This window comes from Bison bison, unplaced genomic scaffold (genome assembly GCF_000754665.1).
Source record: "Bison bison bison isolate TAMUID 2011002044 unplaced genomic scaffold, Bison_UMD1.0 scf7180017864181, whole genome shotgun sequence".
NCBI classification, from domain to species: Eukaryota; Metazoa; Chordata; class Mammalia; order Artiodactyla; family Bovidae; genus Bison; species Bison bison.
The window spans coordinates 14,941,431-14,958,621 of NW_011494753.1; the positions used below are offsets into that span (position 1 = coordinate 14,941,431).

Here is a 17,191-nt window from a genome sequence, read left to right on the forward strand (position 1 = left end):
AAGATTGCTATCTGTAATACTCTTATGTCTCCAAGTATACTGTTTGGTTTTGGTAATTTTTCACTTTTCTATAGGAAACTAGATGACATGCAAGACAGAAAGGTTTCAGTACCTTTGGAATCATACTTTTGTGGCTGCAGAGTGGATAAAGCTATGTTCTAGGCCATAAGATAACCGTGACTCCTATTTGGCCTGAAAACACTAGCGTCAATCACACATGAAAATAATTCAGTCAGATGGACACAGATTTTCACAAGAATATTTATTTGTTATTGTTGAAAAATACACAAAGGCAAAAGGTTGCTTAGCTGCTGATTTCCTAAAATACAGCAGGGTATTGTAAGAAAGGGGGACATACACCTGTTCTATAAATGGCAGTTACATTTCTAAGGCATTTGGGCTTTAGAGTAGTAGGCACATGTAGGCCCATTTACTTGAGTTTAAATATACTGAGGCACACCAGGCAGGCAAAGGATTTTAAAATATACAGTAAAACTTTTCCATGCACTTGCGTCTTAGGATTGCATATTCATCCCCTGATCCCCCCAGCCTCCATCACTCATTTTTTCCACGTGAGTTTTGGAGTTGTTCATAGAACACTGGTAATAATCTACTCTTCAAGAGTTTGCTTATAGTGACAACAATGGGACGCACAGAACTATTTCATGGGCAGGTTCTGTAGACTCTTACCAAATTGAGGCTCCAGTAAGAAAAACACCAATTTGCAAAGGCACAGTGGAGACAGGTTTAATGCATTAAATATAACATGAATCCTTCACAATAACAAGTTTAGTGTTTCAGGGAACTTTTGTTAATACAACACAGTTGGTCACACAAAATACAAATGCTTCTGTTGATTTGTCTTGGCAACTCAGATACATCAACAGTGCTAACAGTTTAACAGCTTTGTTCTCATCTGACAGAAAATAATGGCAGTTCTGCAAGGCAAATGTTAAACCTGACCGTATGTATTTATTAATTCCACAGTGTTTTGACAGATTATAGGGGATGGAACTCAGAGGATGCTGACACGCTCACTGAGGGCTTTCATTTCTGTTTCTTCGGCCTCAGGACTGTCACTGTGGCCCGCGCTTGGGTCAATCAGGTGTGTGGGGTACTGCAGCCCCTGCTCGCCTGCAAACTGCTCCCACCTTGAGTCATCGCTCTCATGGGTGATGTAGCGCTCCCCGATTTTGCATTCCAGCTCTCGTAAATCTAACCAGGTCTGATAATCCTGAGGAAGACATTGCAAAGTGTTACCCCAGATATGACTGTAACTCATTAAAGCATTCTTTCTTACCAGTTCCCACAACATACATGTTACCCTCTTCTCTTCCACTCCAACCGTGCTGTGCCTTTCCACAGGCACCATGAAGTAACAGCATCAGCACCGAAGCCACCTTATTTGCCTAAACTTTGCAAATGCATATTGTTTATAGGATATCATGCATCAGAAGGTGTGCAGTTGATATTTGCAGTTAAGCAATGCAGAATGTTGGTGTTCTTTGGAATTCAAAGCCCACAAATAATCCTTCAGTATTTCAGAGGGTTGTTTTTCTAAACTTTAATTTTCAATGTGAAAATATTTTAAAAAATTGAAGAGAACAAACAGATGCATATGCTTTATATCTACTATAAATTTGTTTTACAAGTATTAACTAGGATTTAAATATGCAGCTCCCAAACGAGTACAGTGCATGACCAGATGGGCATCTACTTGGATATTTATCAGGATTACACATACAGATGCTTCTGAAATCTGGTTCTTGAAGTTATGTTATGACCCTTCCTTCTTGTTTTTTGTTTTTGGGGTGTGTGTGCTGTGGTGTGTGTGTGTGTGGTGTGTTTATCTTTTATTCAATTTTTCCCGATACAGTTAGAAACTATTAAATCCTAAGAAGTTGCATGAATTTTGGCAAACACACTGATATAATTATACTTCAAAAATATAATACAAGATTTTTTAACACATAGTATCCAGATCTTTAAATATTTAGAAGCTTATTCAACTGAGAAAATATCCAATGATTAATTTTTACCTGTAGCCAAGGGTGACTCAAGGTCTTATCCACACTATAGCGCTTTCTCATTTTCACTTGCAGCAAATTATTGATAAGATCAATGGCTGAAAAAAAATTATTGGTAAAAATAGATGATATATCTGAAACATATGCATAATTTATTTATAGTTTATTTCACATCTGCTCCTTCACACAGTTAAATGCAACACAGTGATAACAGACACTAGAACCTGAAGAAAAATCCTCTTGAGAATTCTAAAACCTTGGCCTTAACTTTATTTTGGATCCTAAAAAAATGAATCTGAAAATAACTGTAGAGGAAGGCGTATGAGTCTTTGTGAGTATGATGTGAATTCTTTTGGTTTAGTTTTCAATACACTTTTCTGAAGTTGGAATTTTGTTTAAATATATATCATTTAAAGGTGTTGCACTAATGGCAGGATATAACTAATATTCAAGAGACAGCATTTACTAATTTTTGTATAAAATGTGTTTAAAGTTTGAATACACATAATTGGCTTTATAGTGTTTGAATTAAGTGACAGATATCTGCATATCGCATTTAAAAGGAAGAAAATAAGCACAACATAGACATGACTCATGATCAACTTAAAAACCCAAAGATCTGGTGGTGAAACACTTGTCTCTTTCAATTTGCTTTTAAAATTAACCACTGAATTACAATTTTATCAGCCTTCATGGTTTCACAGGGAAGACAGGGAAGCAACCTAACAGCAATTCTTCCAAGAAGTTACAATCACAAACCATCCAGCCTTGTATTCAGCCTCTGATGGGGACTTTAACACAGTGTAATTTAGGAAAAAGGTGATTCTTCTAGTTATCTAGTCTACAGAGCATTTTACCTAGAGTATCATGTGTCAATCGCCTTTCCAAAAACTATATTTTCAGCCTATACCACTAACTATAGGGAATATGTAATGCACAGGCCTGTACTATGATTAACAGGGCCTCTTTGAAAAATAAAAGTAACTTTCTCATCACTCCCAGGCAAAGGGCTGGGAGCAGTAAAAAGTACATCCTGGAAAGACACCTTGAAAACAAGATCTTGAGTACTGATGTGACTGACGGAAAACCATTAGTGACTGTTCCCCTAACCAGAGCCTTGAGGGAGTTTGCTGAGAAAGGGTGTCACTAGCCGAAGGGCTAAACAAAGTCATGAAAGGCCTCAAGGTTTGACATTGAGGACTGTGCATTGTATATCTTTATCCCTGATCTGAGATGGTAAAGAACAGATACCTCTAGAGCACGAATAAGAAAGCAGAAGTTAACAATAAAGGCATGCAAGGATTAGGATCTGGGCTTTTGCCTGCGAATGGCATCAGCCCCCTGATCCCCAGTTTATTTCTGACTCTTCTTTTTCTTTATTCTGCTATGGCACCGCTCCCTTGGGGCGGTTCATTGTTGGGCTGGTCCTGACATTAACAGTTCACTCTTTATTAAGTTCATTAGCTTATGCTTCCCATTCATTCCGATAATAACTTCCCATTTCTTTCTTTCCACTAGCATTTTCCTCCCCAAAAGAATTTAGTGAAATCTGCCAAACTAATGGAAACATTCACATTTTGCCAAAGAATACATTCCCTCCCTTAATGTATCCTGGTCATTAAGTTTCTTAAGAGATGGATCTTCCTACCAAATACCTTAAATAGGTATCTGACAAAGATGCAAATTCACTCCCCAACTTGCTCAAGTAGCAAGTCCTGAATGAGGGCGCTCTGACCCAATTGCTTGGTCTACATCACTCTGAATGGTGAAAACACTTCATTTACAGAAGTCCCTGTAAAATAAAAGTAACTTTATTCTATCAGAATGAATCAGAATTCTGTTATCTGGCAAAGAGAAATGATTCCTACAGGCTTTTGGTAATCCAGAATTGTAGCTCTTGATAATAATATTCAAAGTATTTGCTTGCATGGAAGGACTGCAGAATGAAACTGCTAAGAATTTTTTCACTGGAGAAAGTAAATGTAACAACACACATTTAAATGCTGTCTATGCCCTTACACCCTTGCCTTAGCTAGGATACCTTAGGAAACACAGTATTTAGTACAATTTCAAATTCCAAGCATGTGTTCTCAGAGAGCTTTTGAAAGTATAGTTCTCTCAGTGAACTGTGTATCGGGCCTGGGCTTTAAAACATCCATTCACATGATTTACTCACTGGTGAGTAAAGTACACCTTCCATTCTGGCTGCTGTGAAGTCACACAGCAAAAAATGGAGAATAAGGGAAGAAAGGAGAGTGCGTGTGCTCCGGCAAGCATGTCGCAACATTACACCACCCTGGACGCCACAGGGGATAAGGACATGTTATTAATTCACTCCTTCTGCTTTGAATTCTGTAATTAGGAAGGTAGGAGTACAGTAACTTGACAAAAAGTCTGGTTTGTGCCCAAATGGGCCCCAACAGTGAACCACACTGCCTAATGGGGAGGGAAGTACTGCCAGAGGAGAAACTCGACGTGTGTGAAGGGAATGAAATATATGAAGATGAAAAAATTGCTCTGCTGAGTGAAGCATGTAATCACAAGTCCGACTACAGCTGCAGTACCCAGCTGACCTGAATTTGCACAGCAAGCCAGTGACAAGCACCTCCAAGAGAAAAGACTTTAGGACACAAGGAGAGAATTAGACAGGATGTGTGTATCTATACACGTGTGTCTGTCTGTTCATTTACAAATACATTTTGTGGCTCTTGGCAGCAGAAATAACTATTAAATGTTGGACATTAGTTAAATATTGGGAACTTGATGTTGCTGAGAAAATAGGCCCATCACCAGTGTTTGAGAGCTCCATTCCACTGGCCACTATTTCTGGAACTCCTAAATCCTTTCCTTTTCATTAATCAAGTTTCACATAACCCAACATTAAATGCACCCTCCAAAATACTTTCACTGAGCTCATTTTTTAAAAAGACTCTAAAGTGTGTGTGCGTGTGTGTATGTGTGTGTGTTTTAAACATATTCTCTTTATTGACTACATCCATCACATGTATGTCATTTGCTTATCCGTTTATTCACCAAATCTTCCTTAAGGGATTACTGTTGGCAATGACACTGGCAATAAAAAAGTTAATGATAAAGCTCTGAAAAGCTCCCAAGTGCAAAGGCAATTCCAAAGGCAAAATATGCATACATACAAAACGACAAAACGCACCATTCTAAATCTTTGACCTTTATTAATACCCTCCTCAAAGAAAAGGTGCTTTCTTCAGCATTTCTGAAATGTAACTAGTTAGAGTCCTAGCGACTAACTCCAGTGGTCCCAACTATTTCACATGCCAATAATATTTCATGATACTAGTGACAAGAATTATTTTCTCCTATGTTGTGCCCAAAGTTGTCATTTTTACAACTTACCCACATTAATCCTATTTATGTTTTAGATGCAATGGAGAACTTGACTATCCCACGTGACAGCTCTTCAAGTCCTGGGGACTGTGATTCACTTTACCCTTGCTCTCGGCAGTTCCTTCAGCTGCCCTTCAGCCTCCCCAGTTTCTCTGTGCACCCTAACTTGTATGTCTACCAGCTGTTCTTGTTCACAATAGGCCAGAATTTTTCTCACAATTAGCTGCCAACTTGATATGAACACACAGGTATTATTCATAAGGCTTAGGATGAAATTTTTCCTTTTTTAAAAAATTTCACATTCATAGTCTCAGGTAGTCCTCATAACAAGCATATAGAAGTAGTTATTATTTTACCTCGATTTTATATAAAAGGAAAAACTGGAACTTCAAAAGGTCACAAAATTTGGTCAGACAGTTTCCAGGTAACAGCTGAAGATGAAACCCAGGGGAACGGATTCCAAACCCGTGCTCTTAAATACTGTGGCATGCCGCATCCACGTCATACCATTAACTCGTCATTATTAACTGATGATAATGTAAAAATCTAATTAAATTAAAAAATTTTCCAACAATAAACATTAAATTCTTCTTAGTTATGTTTCTACCACACTCCTGTGTACACAAATGTGCAGATATAGACAGATCTATCTCTCTAATCTATCTTTCTGACTTTAGTTCAACATTTTGGCTTTCAAAGACTATTCTGAATGTGATATGATCCTCTGCCATTGAAAGGACTAATCCTCTACCTTTCTACCATTTCCAAACTGAATAAGCCTGTCTGCTACGTATTAATCAAATTACTAAGAATCTTTTTTCAGGATAAAGCTTAAACACAGAACTTGATGACTCTATGACAGATTAAACTCACAACTGCCATGCCTATAAATTATCTGAACACACTGATAAATGAGTAATGTTTCCTCCCAATGTTTTCCTTCCTCTCATTCAGTCCATATGCAATTGTCTTCTCTAAAGGCTACCATGGGAGATTTTTTTCCGAATGCTTTCTTAAAGTTAAGAAACATCAGTCCTTGGTATTACTCACTCTACTAATCTGTCAATACTATTTAAAAAGAATGTAATTATTCTAAGGTAATAGATTCTAAGTATACTAATATTGACTAGTACCGGTTTTTAGTCATTTCCTTCTTAATACCAGAGTTTTCTAAATGTTTGCAAACTTTTCATCACTCATTCTAGGATTTAGACAAGAACAACTATTAAGCTGCTTCCTGAATGATTACAAAATCCATTCTTTCCCTCTTTTAGAAATTCAGAAAACTCTGGTCTGTTCTAAGTATCCTGGTATCTCTCCCAATTTATTCAGGATTTACTAATATAATTATCCACAATGGCTCTAAGAACACCTCTGTCAGCTTCTTCAACATATAGTATGTCCTGCTCTGAACATCATTGTTTACAGTTGCTATTGAGTGTTCTGTGACACCACTATCCCCCACCCTCTCCCCAAGTACTAGCTCCCAGCAGGGACTGTTAAGTGTAAGCCTCAAATGTGAAGATCTGAGCTAAGAGGAGAAGGAAGCCAATAGTAATGGAGTAAAAAGACTAGTAAAACTGGAGAAGCTATGGCGGTCCCCCAAAAGAGCCTACATCAGGGAAATAATTCCAAATGGGACCTCAACTCCAGTTCCAAAACTCAAGTCAAGACTGGGAATTCTGATCCAGAGGGAATTTGATAGGACTTGCCTCTGAAACTGAAGGATGTGCAGGGTGGGAGAAAGGAGACAATGGGAAAGACAGATACAAAATTGAGCCATTCTGAGAACTTCTTTCAAAAACAAAGCAAAGGAGGAAGGGACCATGGTTTGGCAGTGGGAAATAAGAAGTGACAAAGAGGACTGCAGCAGAATGGGAAGTCAGAAGGAAAATCGACAGGCTGGCATGTCAGAACAGGATACTGGCGCCCAAGGCGGAAGGTTAGAAGGAAACAGAAAACTCCAGGTTTCCTGGAGCTCCAGGAAGATATAGAGCCCCATGATAAAGAGATATTTGGGGAAGCAGAGAAAAGTCTCAAATTCCTGATACCTATTACTTCCTTCCATAGATACAGCAAAAAGTACCTATTCCAGTGGGCTTCCCAGGTGGCTCAGTGGTAAAGAATCTGCCTCCTAAATGGAGGAGATGTGAGTTTGAACCTCTCGAGTAGGAAATGGCAAACCACTCCAGTCTTCTTGCTGGTGAATCCCATGGACAGAGAGCCTGGCAGGCTACAGTCCATAGGGCTGCAGAGTCAGATGCAACTGAGCGCACACACCACCACATACTGAAATATCTGCTTTTCATGAGGTAAAGTTGATTGCTACACAGGGCTGGATTCTCCACAGTTCGGGGCAATAAGCAGATGTAATTTGGAATAGCTGTTGTTGTGTCTGGGGCCAAATATGTGCAGGAAAATCCTCCATTCTCTTGAGTTACATTTTTTTTCCTTTTAAACCCTCTTTCCCTTATTTTATCAATTTGAGGCCCTCCTCCCTATCAGTGGCTGGTTCCTCCTTCTCTTGCAGTAAATATGTCATCCACTTTTTCAGACAGTACTAGAATTACTTTCTGATTGTACCTGCCCATTTACTCTGAGAGTTAGCCTTTCTACTCTTACCCTGAGAGCTCTGTTCTCCGATTCACCCTTAAACTCAATCTCTTCCTTCCATATTACTAATAAATAGTCTTAAAAGCAAGCTCTCTGAGCACCTCAAATAGCGACATTGGGACAATGTGAGAAGTCTTTTCCTTTTTCACAGGAAAATTTTAAACAATTGCATGGTTCATATTTTTATTTTAAAGAATCTCCTCTCAAAAGTATAGCATCTTGTGTTTTCTAACATGTCTCTAGCCATGAATTTATATTAATGTTTCCCATAAATTAAAATAAAAGCAAAGAAAATCTGTTTTATGGTGCCTAATGTTTCTTTTTTGCTACAACAAGTTCTTGGCTAGCACAGTTATTTTTCTCCTAATGTCCTGTAAAATAATTTGAAAAATTTATCAAACATTCCTTTTTTTTTTTTTTTAACCAGAATGGCCTTTGAGCAGAGGTGGGGATAGCTGAAGTTCTGTGCAGCCTGTCTGGCAGGTGTACAAGTGTATTTGAACAAGAATAAAATTAAAAGGTGTACACAGGTGCTGAAGGGCTTCATACCTTAATATGAAAAGAAATGTTCCATCAGACTCTTAATTGTATGGATTCTATTTTCTTCAGGTGTCAAAATTCAGAATCATCTCTGAAACTGTGGAATCTATATTGCAGTCATTCTCCATTTCAAAGTAAATACCACGTATATCGTCACAACAGGCTCTGAGTGCGTAGAAGGCACAGTGGCACATGTTACAGCTAAACCAAAAGGACTCCCAAACTTGGAGAACAGGCCAGAAAAAGAACGGAACTGAATATTTTTAAAGACATTATAGGTCCCTCAGGTCACCCCTCTCAGTCACCTTACATTTTGCAAAAAAAAAATTTTTTTGAATGTGCTGTTTGGCCTATGGGATTTTAGTCCCTGACCTGGGATGAAACCTGGGCCTCTGAGGTGAAAGGGCCAGGTCTGAACAGAACTGCCCTCTGAGGTGAAAGGGCCCAGGACTGCCACAGGGCCCAGGACTGCCACAGAAGTCCAGCATTTCCCATCTTTTATCATTTTGGTACCTACCTGTCTCCCCATTTTCCCTACTAGATTTTAGCTTCTTTAAGCTTGCCCAGATTGTATATTCATTTTTGCACAATTTCATAAATATTTAAAATAAAACGCATCATTTAATGTATTAGGAAAATGCTTGCTAAATAGCATTTGGTAGATTGAATACATTAATTAGAAATTTAAATTTGCATTTTCTCAGCTCTAAGTTTTAATATCTGCATTCTGTGCATATGGTTTGTATATTTTGGCTAAAAATACTCCTGGATGGCAGGACATCACATCTCTACAAACGGATCACAGGATCAGTGGCTTCCTTCAGAAAATCAGAACAACGCTGAGAGTATCTGCAATACAGATCATGTTTATTTTACAGCGTTTATTTGACACAAAAGAAATTATCTGTGAAACTCTGGGGCTGACCTGTTTTGTACAGACAAGGCAGTTTAAAGAATTGCTTTTCCATACTGTCTTCTGTCCAGCTGCAGATTAGTGAGGTACAGCTTTTCAAATTAGAAGCCAGATCAAAACTATCACTCCTGTGTTGGAGTCATCATTGGTCACCACTGAGCGCCTTGTTTTCTTTCCCCCTTTCCATTCTGCTTCACTGCCTGTCATCCTGTAGGCTCAGTACTTCTCCCTTTGGCTTGCTTCATGCTGATGGTAAGTTGTGTGTTTATTTAAAAAATCGTTTTGCAACCCTTCACATTCCAGCTCTCAACCCAGCAAGCTGTTGCCCAGCAACACTAACTGGGACTCTCCTCTCAGGGGCTGAAACCAGAGGCTGCCAGCAGCAAACAAGGCCGCTGGAAATCATCATCTCACTCGTTCCTGAGTCAATTATTGCAATCCAATGAAGTGCAAGGCCTTTAGAGACTCAAGCCGGGTCTTTCCCAGTTCTCTCCTCTGTAGAAGGTTACTCCATCCTTGGGTACTCCTTTGCTTCACATTCAATTTAATTTCCTTCTAAAGACTAGAAAAACAATACTGGAAATCATGAATTGTTTAAATGCAGCATACAGCAGCCCCCAAACTGATACCAAATTGATACTAAATTTAAAAATCTCAATTAAAATATACTTATATTATTCTAATGAAGTTTTAGGTGGTTTTTTTTTCTTTCTTTCATTTTCACTTCAAAGAGATTTTTGGCTTTTGGGTGTTTTTTTAAATGCAGATACTCAAGTCAAAGGCAAACTAAAAAATCTTCAGAGGAGCAACTTCCAGGTATCAGCAGTTTTGGAAGAACCTCATTCAGTTGCTCAGTCATATCCAACTCTTGCGACTCTATGGACTGCAGCATGCCAGGCTTCCCTGTCCTTCACTATCTCCTGGAGTTTGTTCAAACTCATGTCCATTGAGTTGATGATCCCATGCAAACATCTCATCCTCTGTCACCCCCTTCTCTTGCCCTCAATCTTTCCCAGCACCAAGATTTTCACATCACTTGTACAAAGTATCGGAGCTTCAGCATCAGTACTTACAATGGATATTCAGGGTTGATTTCCTTTAAGATTGACTGGTTCGATCTCCTTGCTGTCCAAGGAACTCTCAAGAGTGTTCTCCAACACAACAGTTCAAAAGCATCGATTCTTCCGCACTCAGCCTTCTTTATGGTCCAACTCTCACATCCATACATGACCACTGGAACAACCGTAGCTGTGACTGTATAGACCTTTGTTGGCAAAGTGATATCTCTGCTTTTTAACTTGTTGTCTATGTTTGTCATAGCTTTTTTCCCAAAGAGCAAGCCTCTTTTAATTTCATGGCTGCAGTCACCATCTGCAGTGATTTGGGAGCCCAAGAAAATAAAGTCTCTCACTGTTTTCATTGCTTCTCCATTGATTTGCCAGGAAGTGATGGGATCAAATGCTATGATCTTAGTTTTCTGAATGTTGGGGTCTTAAGCCAGCTTTGTCACTCTTTTCTTTCACCCTCATCAAGAGGCTCTTTAGTTCCTCTTTGCTTTCTGCCATAAGGGTAGTATCATCTGCATTTCTGAGGTTACTGATATTTCTCCCCGCAATTTTGACTCCAGTTTTAGCTTCATCCAGCCCAGCATTTTGCATGATGTACTCTGCATATGAGTTAAATAAACAGAATGACAATATATAGCCTTGACATACTCCTTTCCAGTTTGAACCAGTTTGTTGTTCCATGTCTCAATCTAACTGTTGCTTCTTGATCTGCATACAGGTTTCTCACCAGGCAGCTAAGGTTTCTAATACGTGGTTCAGATGGTAAAGAATCTGTCTGCAATGCAGAAGACCTGGGCTCGATCCCTGTGTCAGGAAGATCCCATGAAGAAGGGGATGCCTGCCCACTCCAGCATTCTTGCCTGGAGAATTTCATGGACAAAGCAGTCTGGCGGGCTACAGTTATGGGGTTGCGGAAGAGTCAGACACAACTTAGCGACTAACACTTTTCACATTTCTTTCTGGCTGAGAAAGACGGTGCTGAAGCAGTGCTTCCTGGACTTTTACATGCATATGAACAATCCAGGGATCTTATACTGAAATTCTGATTAGATAAGTCTGGGTTGGAACCTAAGAGTCCCAGGTGGATCCTCACACCGCATTTTGAATAACGAAAACACCAGTGTTTTGAATAACACTAAAAGTAGCCAGTTAACAGTTTAATATTGCCCAAAGTGCCCTGGAATAGATGGCTATATAAATAGACAAAAGTATCTGTCCTCAATCCCATCTTGTTCAGAATTCTGGAATGAAGACATACTGAAGGTAACGGAAAGGTTTTAGGATAGCTTCTACTCAGAGGATGCTGACAGGAAGAGTAAATAAGTTGGATTACACAAATAAGTTCTAAAATAACTATATACATATACAGATGTATTGTCAAGATAAAGTTTAACAGAGACAAATGAAACAGAGTCCTCTATTTAGCTTCCTGCCCCCACAAAAGAGGGCTTCCCAGGTGGCACTAGTGGTAAAGAATCAACCTGCTAATGCAGGAGATGCCAGAGACATAGGTTTAATCTCTGTGTCAGCAAGACTCTTTGGAGAAGGCAATGGCAACCTACCCCAGTATTCTTACCTGGAGAATCCCATGGACAGAGGAGCCTGGTGGGCTACAGTCCATGGGGTCACAAAGAGTCAGACATAACTGAGCACACATGCACCCCACAAAAGAAATTTAAAAACAACCCAGGCTATGTACAGAATTGAAGAATGTGGCTTATCAATATTTACAAGAAAAAATCCAGAATTCTAAAGGCACAGTAAACTCAACATGATTCTACATTTAATCCATAAATCAAGTGTTATTTTAAGCCCTGCTAAAAGAAATGAGTTCTTTATAATAAAGGAATGGTGAATTCATGTTACTTCAGGCTCATTAAACCTTGAGTCAGATCAGTTTTGAGTTTTGATTTAAAAAGAACACAAAGAGGGGAGTGTTTGGACCGATGTAAAACAGGTGGTTCAAGGAAAAACTGACTGCCCAGGAGAAGAGAAGATTGGACTGACACGATGGCTGTTTTCAAACCTCTGAGAAGAGCTTTTATTTAGAGAAAGGACTGGGCTTGTTTCTACCAGTGGATAAAAACCCAGAGACATTTTGTTCACTGTGCTAGGTTCAAACTGAAAAAAAAGTAGGGCTCCTCATACAACTGTGTATTTTCTATTACTGTAGCAACTTAGGAGTATTCTGTATAACTGCTCAGTGTATTGGTACTGTGGAGTATAGGGTTAAGGTAAGATTTTTAACATTCTATATTTTGAAATATTATTGTTATGGTGAAAGAAAGCAAACTTACAGAAGATTTAACATTTCTTGTTCCTATATCCTGATACCTCCACATATATTTAGATGTCACATTTCAATTCAACCAGGATGTATTATACATTCAGAACTGACATTTTATTTTTATGATTGGGATACATAGAAAACATTTCAATTTGGATCATAATAAACAGTCAATTTTGAGCATTTATAAAGCCAATGTTCTTGCTAAAACTTCTTCAGGTCAGTTTCTCTCTACAAATTATCATTTGTTAGAGAAAAAGCTCATTAATTATATTTTATTTGTTATCAAATGGTTCCTTTCCTGGTAGGACACCTTTTAAGATATTAATTTGGAATTTGAAATATGTTTATAAATAATATATATATATACACTATGTAAAATTATATTATATAAACATACATATATTTAAAAATGCAGTCTACTAAGCAGATATTATTTAAGCCATTGTATACCTTTGGCTCAAAATTTTTAAGTTTCTTATTAGTGAACAAAAAGCAGACTGTTTTTAAAGAAAATTAAACACAAGTAATTCCAGAATATCTAATAGAGGTTGTTTAAAGTGTTAACACCCAGTGGAAGTCCTGACCCACATCCTTTACTTTAGTTGATCAATCAGGATAGAAGCTCGTTGTACCCAGTCAGGCAGTTTTAAGTAGTTCACTGCCTTGTCCCCTCGCATCTCCTCCATGCTGTTACGTCTGACAGTGGTGCTAATATGTTGACAAATCAATCTATTCATTAATATTCAGTAGGCTTGCTGGATCTGCAAGCCTCATAAACTGTTACAAACACAGTTTAATTTTTAAATGACAATTGTCTTTCTTTTGTTTCTCATACCATTGGATTTCTTGGTCTCATCTACCCGAGGCTTATTTTCAATGGGGTTATTTTTTGTTTTGAACAATATGTAGTGAAAGAGGGACCTACAGCTGGTTCCTTTTCATGGCAAAGTGCTACTTCCAACTTAAGTGCTTAGCGTTCTGGAACGCTGTTGGATTTTGAAAACATACCATGTGGTAATGGCGCTAGGCTTTTATTTAGCTTTGCTTTGTGTTTGTACTGGCTGTATTTTTCATCTCCAATTTCTGGGGGAAAAACACACTTGTGAACAATTTTATTTGAATTTACCACACTGAATGGCAAAAAAAAAAAAATGCTTTTAAAATAAAATTTAGATGCTTGGATAAATTTAGTGGTATATTATTATAGCCATTCTATGCCTTGGGATGCCATATATTCTGGACTGAACATAAATGTCAGCAGAGGACTGAGACCAAATGGAAGAATAAACTATAGCTGTGCTTATCAGGGGAAAGATGCAGAAGAAATATTACCATTGAGACTGTCAGATCACACAGTGGAAAAAACCTGTGTCACGGGCGCACCATAACAGGTTGATAATTTTGAATTAAAGACAAGTTATAGGATTAATGCGAGGACATTTCCTTTCTTTTCTTCCTTATCACATATGTCAAGGCTTTATGTCTGATCTTAATTCTTGATTACACCAACTAACCATGTGACTCTGAAGCTGAGCAGTGACAACACAGCAGGTGAGTTGAGAATAGGTGCTTCTTCAGGCTTCACCTGCGAGCACAGAAAATGATCCCTGTCTGCAGGGGTCGTGAGCTCGTTGTGAGACAATTTCCGAGGTTGCCTCTGTGTTGATTACTGCCTGCTTGCCTCCCTAATGGCATATAAAGGAATATCAAAACTCAGAAGGAAAAAATAGTAATTTATCTGGTGATCGTCATGGTCTATTACTAACCTTCCTCAAATTTACCGTGTGTCTCTAATTGAACACATCAATTCAATCTGATGATGGAAATGCATTTTTACTCTAACAGAGGCTTTCCTATCATTGCAGGTTTGTCATCATTCTCCTGGTAAGATGACTTGCACTGAGGCAAATTATATCTCACCTCATTAGCTATATAATCCACTTCACATGGTTACCAGTGTCACCTCGCTTCTTATTCTGAGAATATACTCAAGGGTAAACAAAGCTGTATAATAAAGTCATTTATAAAACAGAATAACTTAAATTGCATGTGTTAGGATCTTGACCAGCTGAAGGAATGCAGAAAGGAGAATTCATTTGACCTTCATACTTGCCTGATAGCCCAGGTGGTAAAGAATCCTCCTGCAATGCAGCAGACCCCGGTTTGATTCCTGGGTTGGGAAGATCCGCTGGCGAAGGGATAGGCTACCCTAGTATTCTTGGGCTTTCCTTGTGGCTCAGCTGGTACAGAATCTGACCGCAATGTGAGAGACCTAGGTTTGATCCCTGAGTTGGGAATATCCCCTGGAGAAGGGAAAGGCTACCCACTCCAGTATTCTGGCCTGGAGAATTCCATGGACTGTATAGTCCATGGGATAGCAAGGAGTCAGACACTCAGACACAAGTGACTGAGCACACACATTCACATCACAGAAGTATCATGAAGTTAGACATGCATGGTCTAAAGGTTTTCTAAAATTTAAAACTAATAAACAATATGTGGAACAATTTATATATAACAATTATGAATTATATGATTACATCTCATGTCCCCTATAGCCTATAACCTATAAACCTACATTCTGTAGCATCAAATTTCTACACCTATGTCCACTCAAAAGAAAATTTTCAAGTATTAAAAGGATTCTCTTTCCTTATATTTCTTTCATTGCTCAAAATCTTGACACAAGTTAGTTTCTTCTTTATTACACATAACTATTGTACAACTTTTTGCATTTCCTGGGGTGTTTTTTCTCCTTTAGTCTTGACAGTGGAAGCTTATCAAGAAGCTTTTCCTTACTAATTTTTCTTACTATTATCATGGAAGTTTATGTTGAAATACGTTCAACATTTGGAACAAATTATATATCCTGATATTAAATATCTGATAAAGAAAATGACGTGAATACAAAAAATGTTACAAATGAGAGAAACTTTTAATTTATCTAAATTTGAACATTAGAAACCTACTAAACATTTTTTAGAGCGCTGTCAGCCGTCATGTCTTTTAGGAGATCTGAGCAGTGTTTTAGAAAGTGTGTTTCATGGGCTTCTTTCATTCTCAGAGCAAGATGGCAGTTTATGGGGGTGCAGTCTGGGAATCTTCATTATTAACTAGCTCCTCTTGACATGCCAAACTTAAAATATGTCTGCTATAGGCTCAGAACTAGACAATTACAGGTAGTTTAAAATGAGCCATAATCAAGGAGGTTCTTTGGCAAAATTTTTAGTAAACCCCTACCTTGCCTACTTGTGAATATTCCTATTTTTCTGACCATTAGCTAGTTTTTCCATTTCCTGATTCTAAGCTCTATATCCTTGGTCCCTATTTCTTATTGCAAGTGTTGCTTGCAATTTTCTGGGTTTCTTTTTGGCAGTATCCACCCAAGTCACTCTTATTATGCACCAGATATGACAAACAGGGAGGATAGCCTGGCCTAACTCTTGCTCCTGTGGCAATGCTAAAAATGCAATGAAAGAAATGGCATATGGGAACATGATCAAGTAAGGTGCTGCTGCTGCTGCTGCTAAGTCGCTTCAGTTGTGTCCGACTCTGCACGACCCCATAGTAAGGTGCAATCCTTTTTAAATTCATCTGATTACTGATGCTGAAGCTCAAGCTCCAATATTTTGGTCACCTGATGTGAATAGCCAGCTCATTGACAAAGACCCTGATGCTGGGAATGACTGAAGGCAAAAGGAGAAGAGGGAGGCAAAGGATGGCTAGCATCATCAATTCAATGGACATGAACTAGGGCGAACTCCAGGAGACCGTAAGGGACAGGGAGGCCTGGTGTGTTGCAGTCCATGGGGTAGCAAAGAGTTGGACATGACAACGACTGGACAACAAAAACAATTTAAAAAATGTGTAAGTGATAATGGGCTGTCCTTTCCATAAGACAAAGTAAATTTGCTAATCAAGCAACTACTTTAAAATAGGTGCAGAGTCCTTTCAAGGAACTGAGCAAGGTCATAGCCTCTATGTGCTGAGGACTAAGCTTAACCTAGTACAAGATTAAAGCTGGGGGTGAGAATGAGGCTATGTCTACTTACTGACAAGTGGTATTGGATAAGCTTCCCAACTGGTGCAGTGATAAAGAATCTGCATGCCTATACAGGAGGTGCAAGAAACACGGCTTCCGTACCTGGGTTGGGAAAATTCCCTGAGTAGGAAATGGCAACCCAGTCCAGTATTCTTGCCTGGAAAATCCCATGGACAGAGGAGCCTGGCGCGCTACCATCCATGGGGCTGCAAAGAGTTGGACACAACTGAGCAACAGAAGAGCACATAGTACAGTAAAGGTCAAATGCTCACAACGATTAAAGTGCAACTCACAACACCGCCCTAAAAGGAACAGAAATGTTCTTGAACTCCTCTC

The 17,191-nt window shown here is 38.7% G+C and overlaps 1 protein-coding gene across 1 annotated transcript in view; it reads right to left on the minus strand.

Moving 5' to 3' along the window:
• Positions 1 to 247: 247 nt before the first annotated feature.
• PRKD1 (protein kinase D1) overlaps positions 248 to 17,191 on the minus strand; it is a 352,693-nt gene continuing 335,749 nt past the window's right edge. The window contains exons 18-19 of the mRNA XM_010843418.1: positions 2,040 to 2,125; positions 248 to 1,234 (exon numbers count right to left, since the gene is read on the minus strand). Of these exons, the coding sequence (XP_010841720.1) occupies positions 1,016 to 1,234; positions 2,040 to 2,125 (305 nt within the window). The 3' untranslated portion in view covers positions 248 to 1,015. The remainder of the gene's footprint in view (positions 1,235 to 2,039; positions 2,126 to 17,191) is intronic.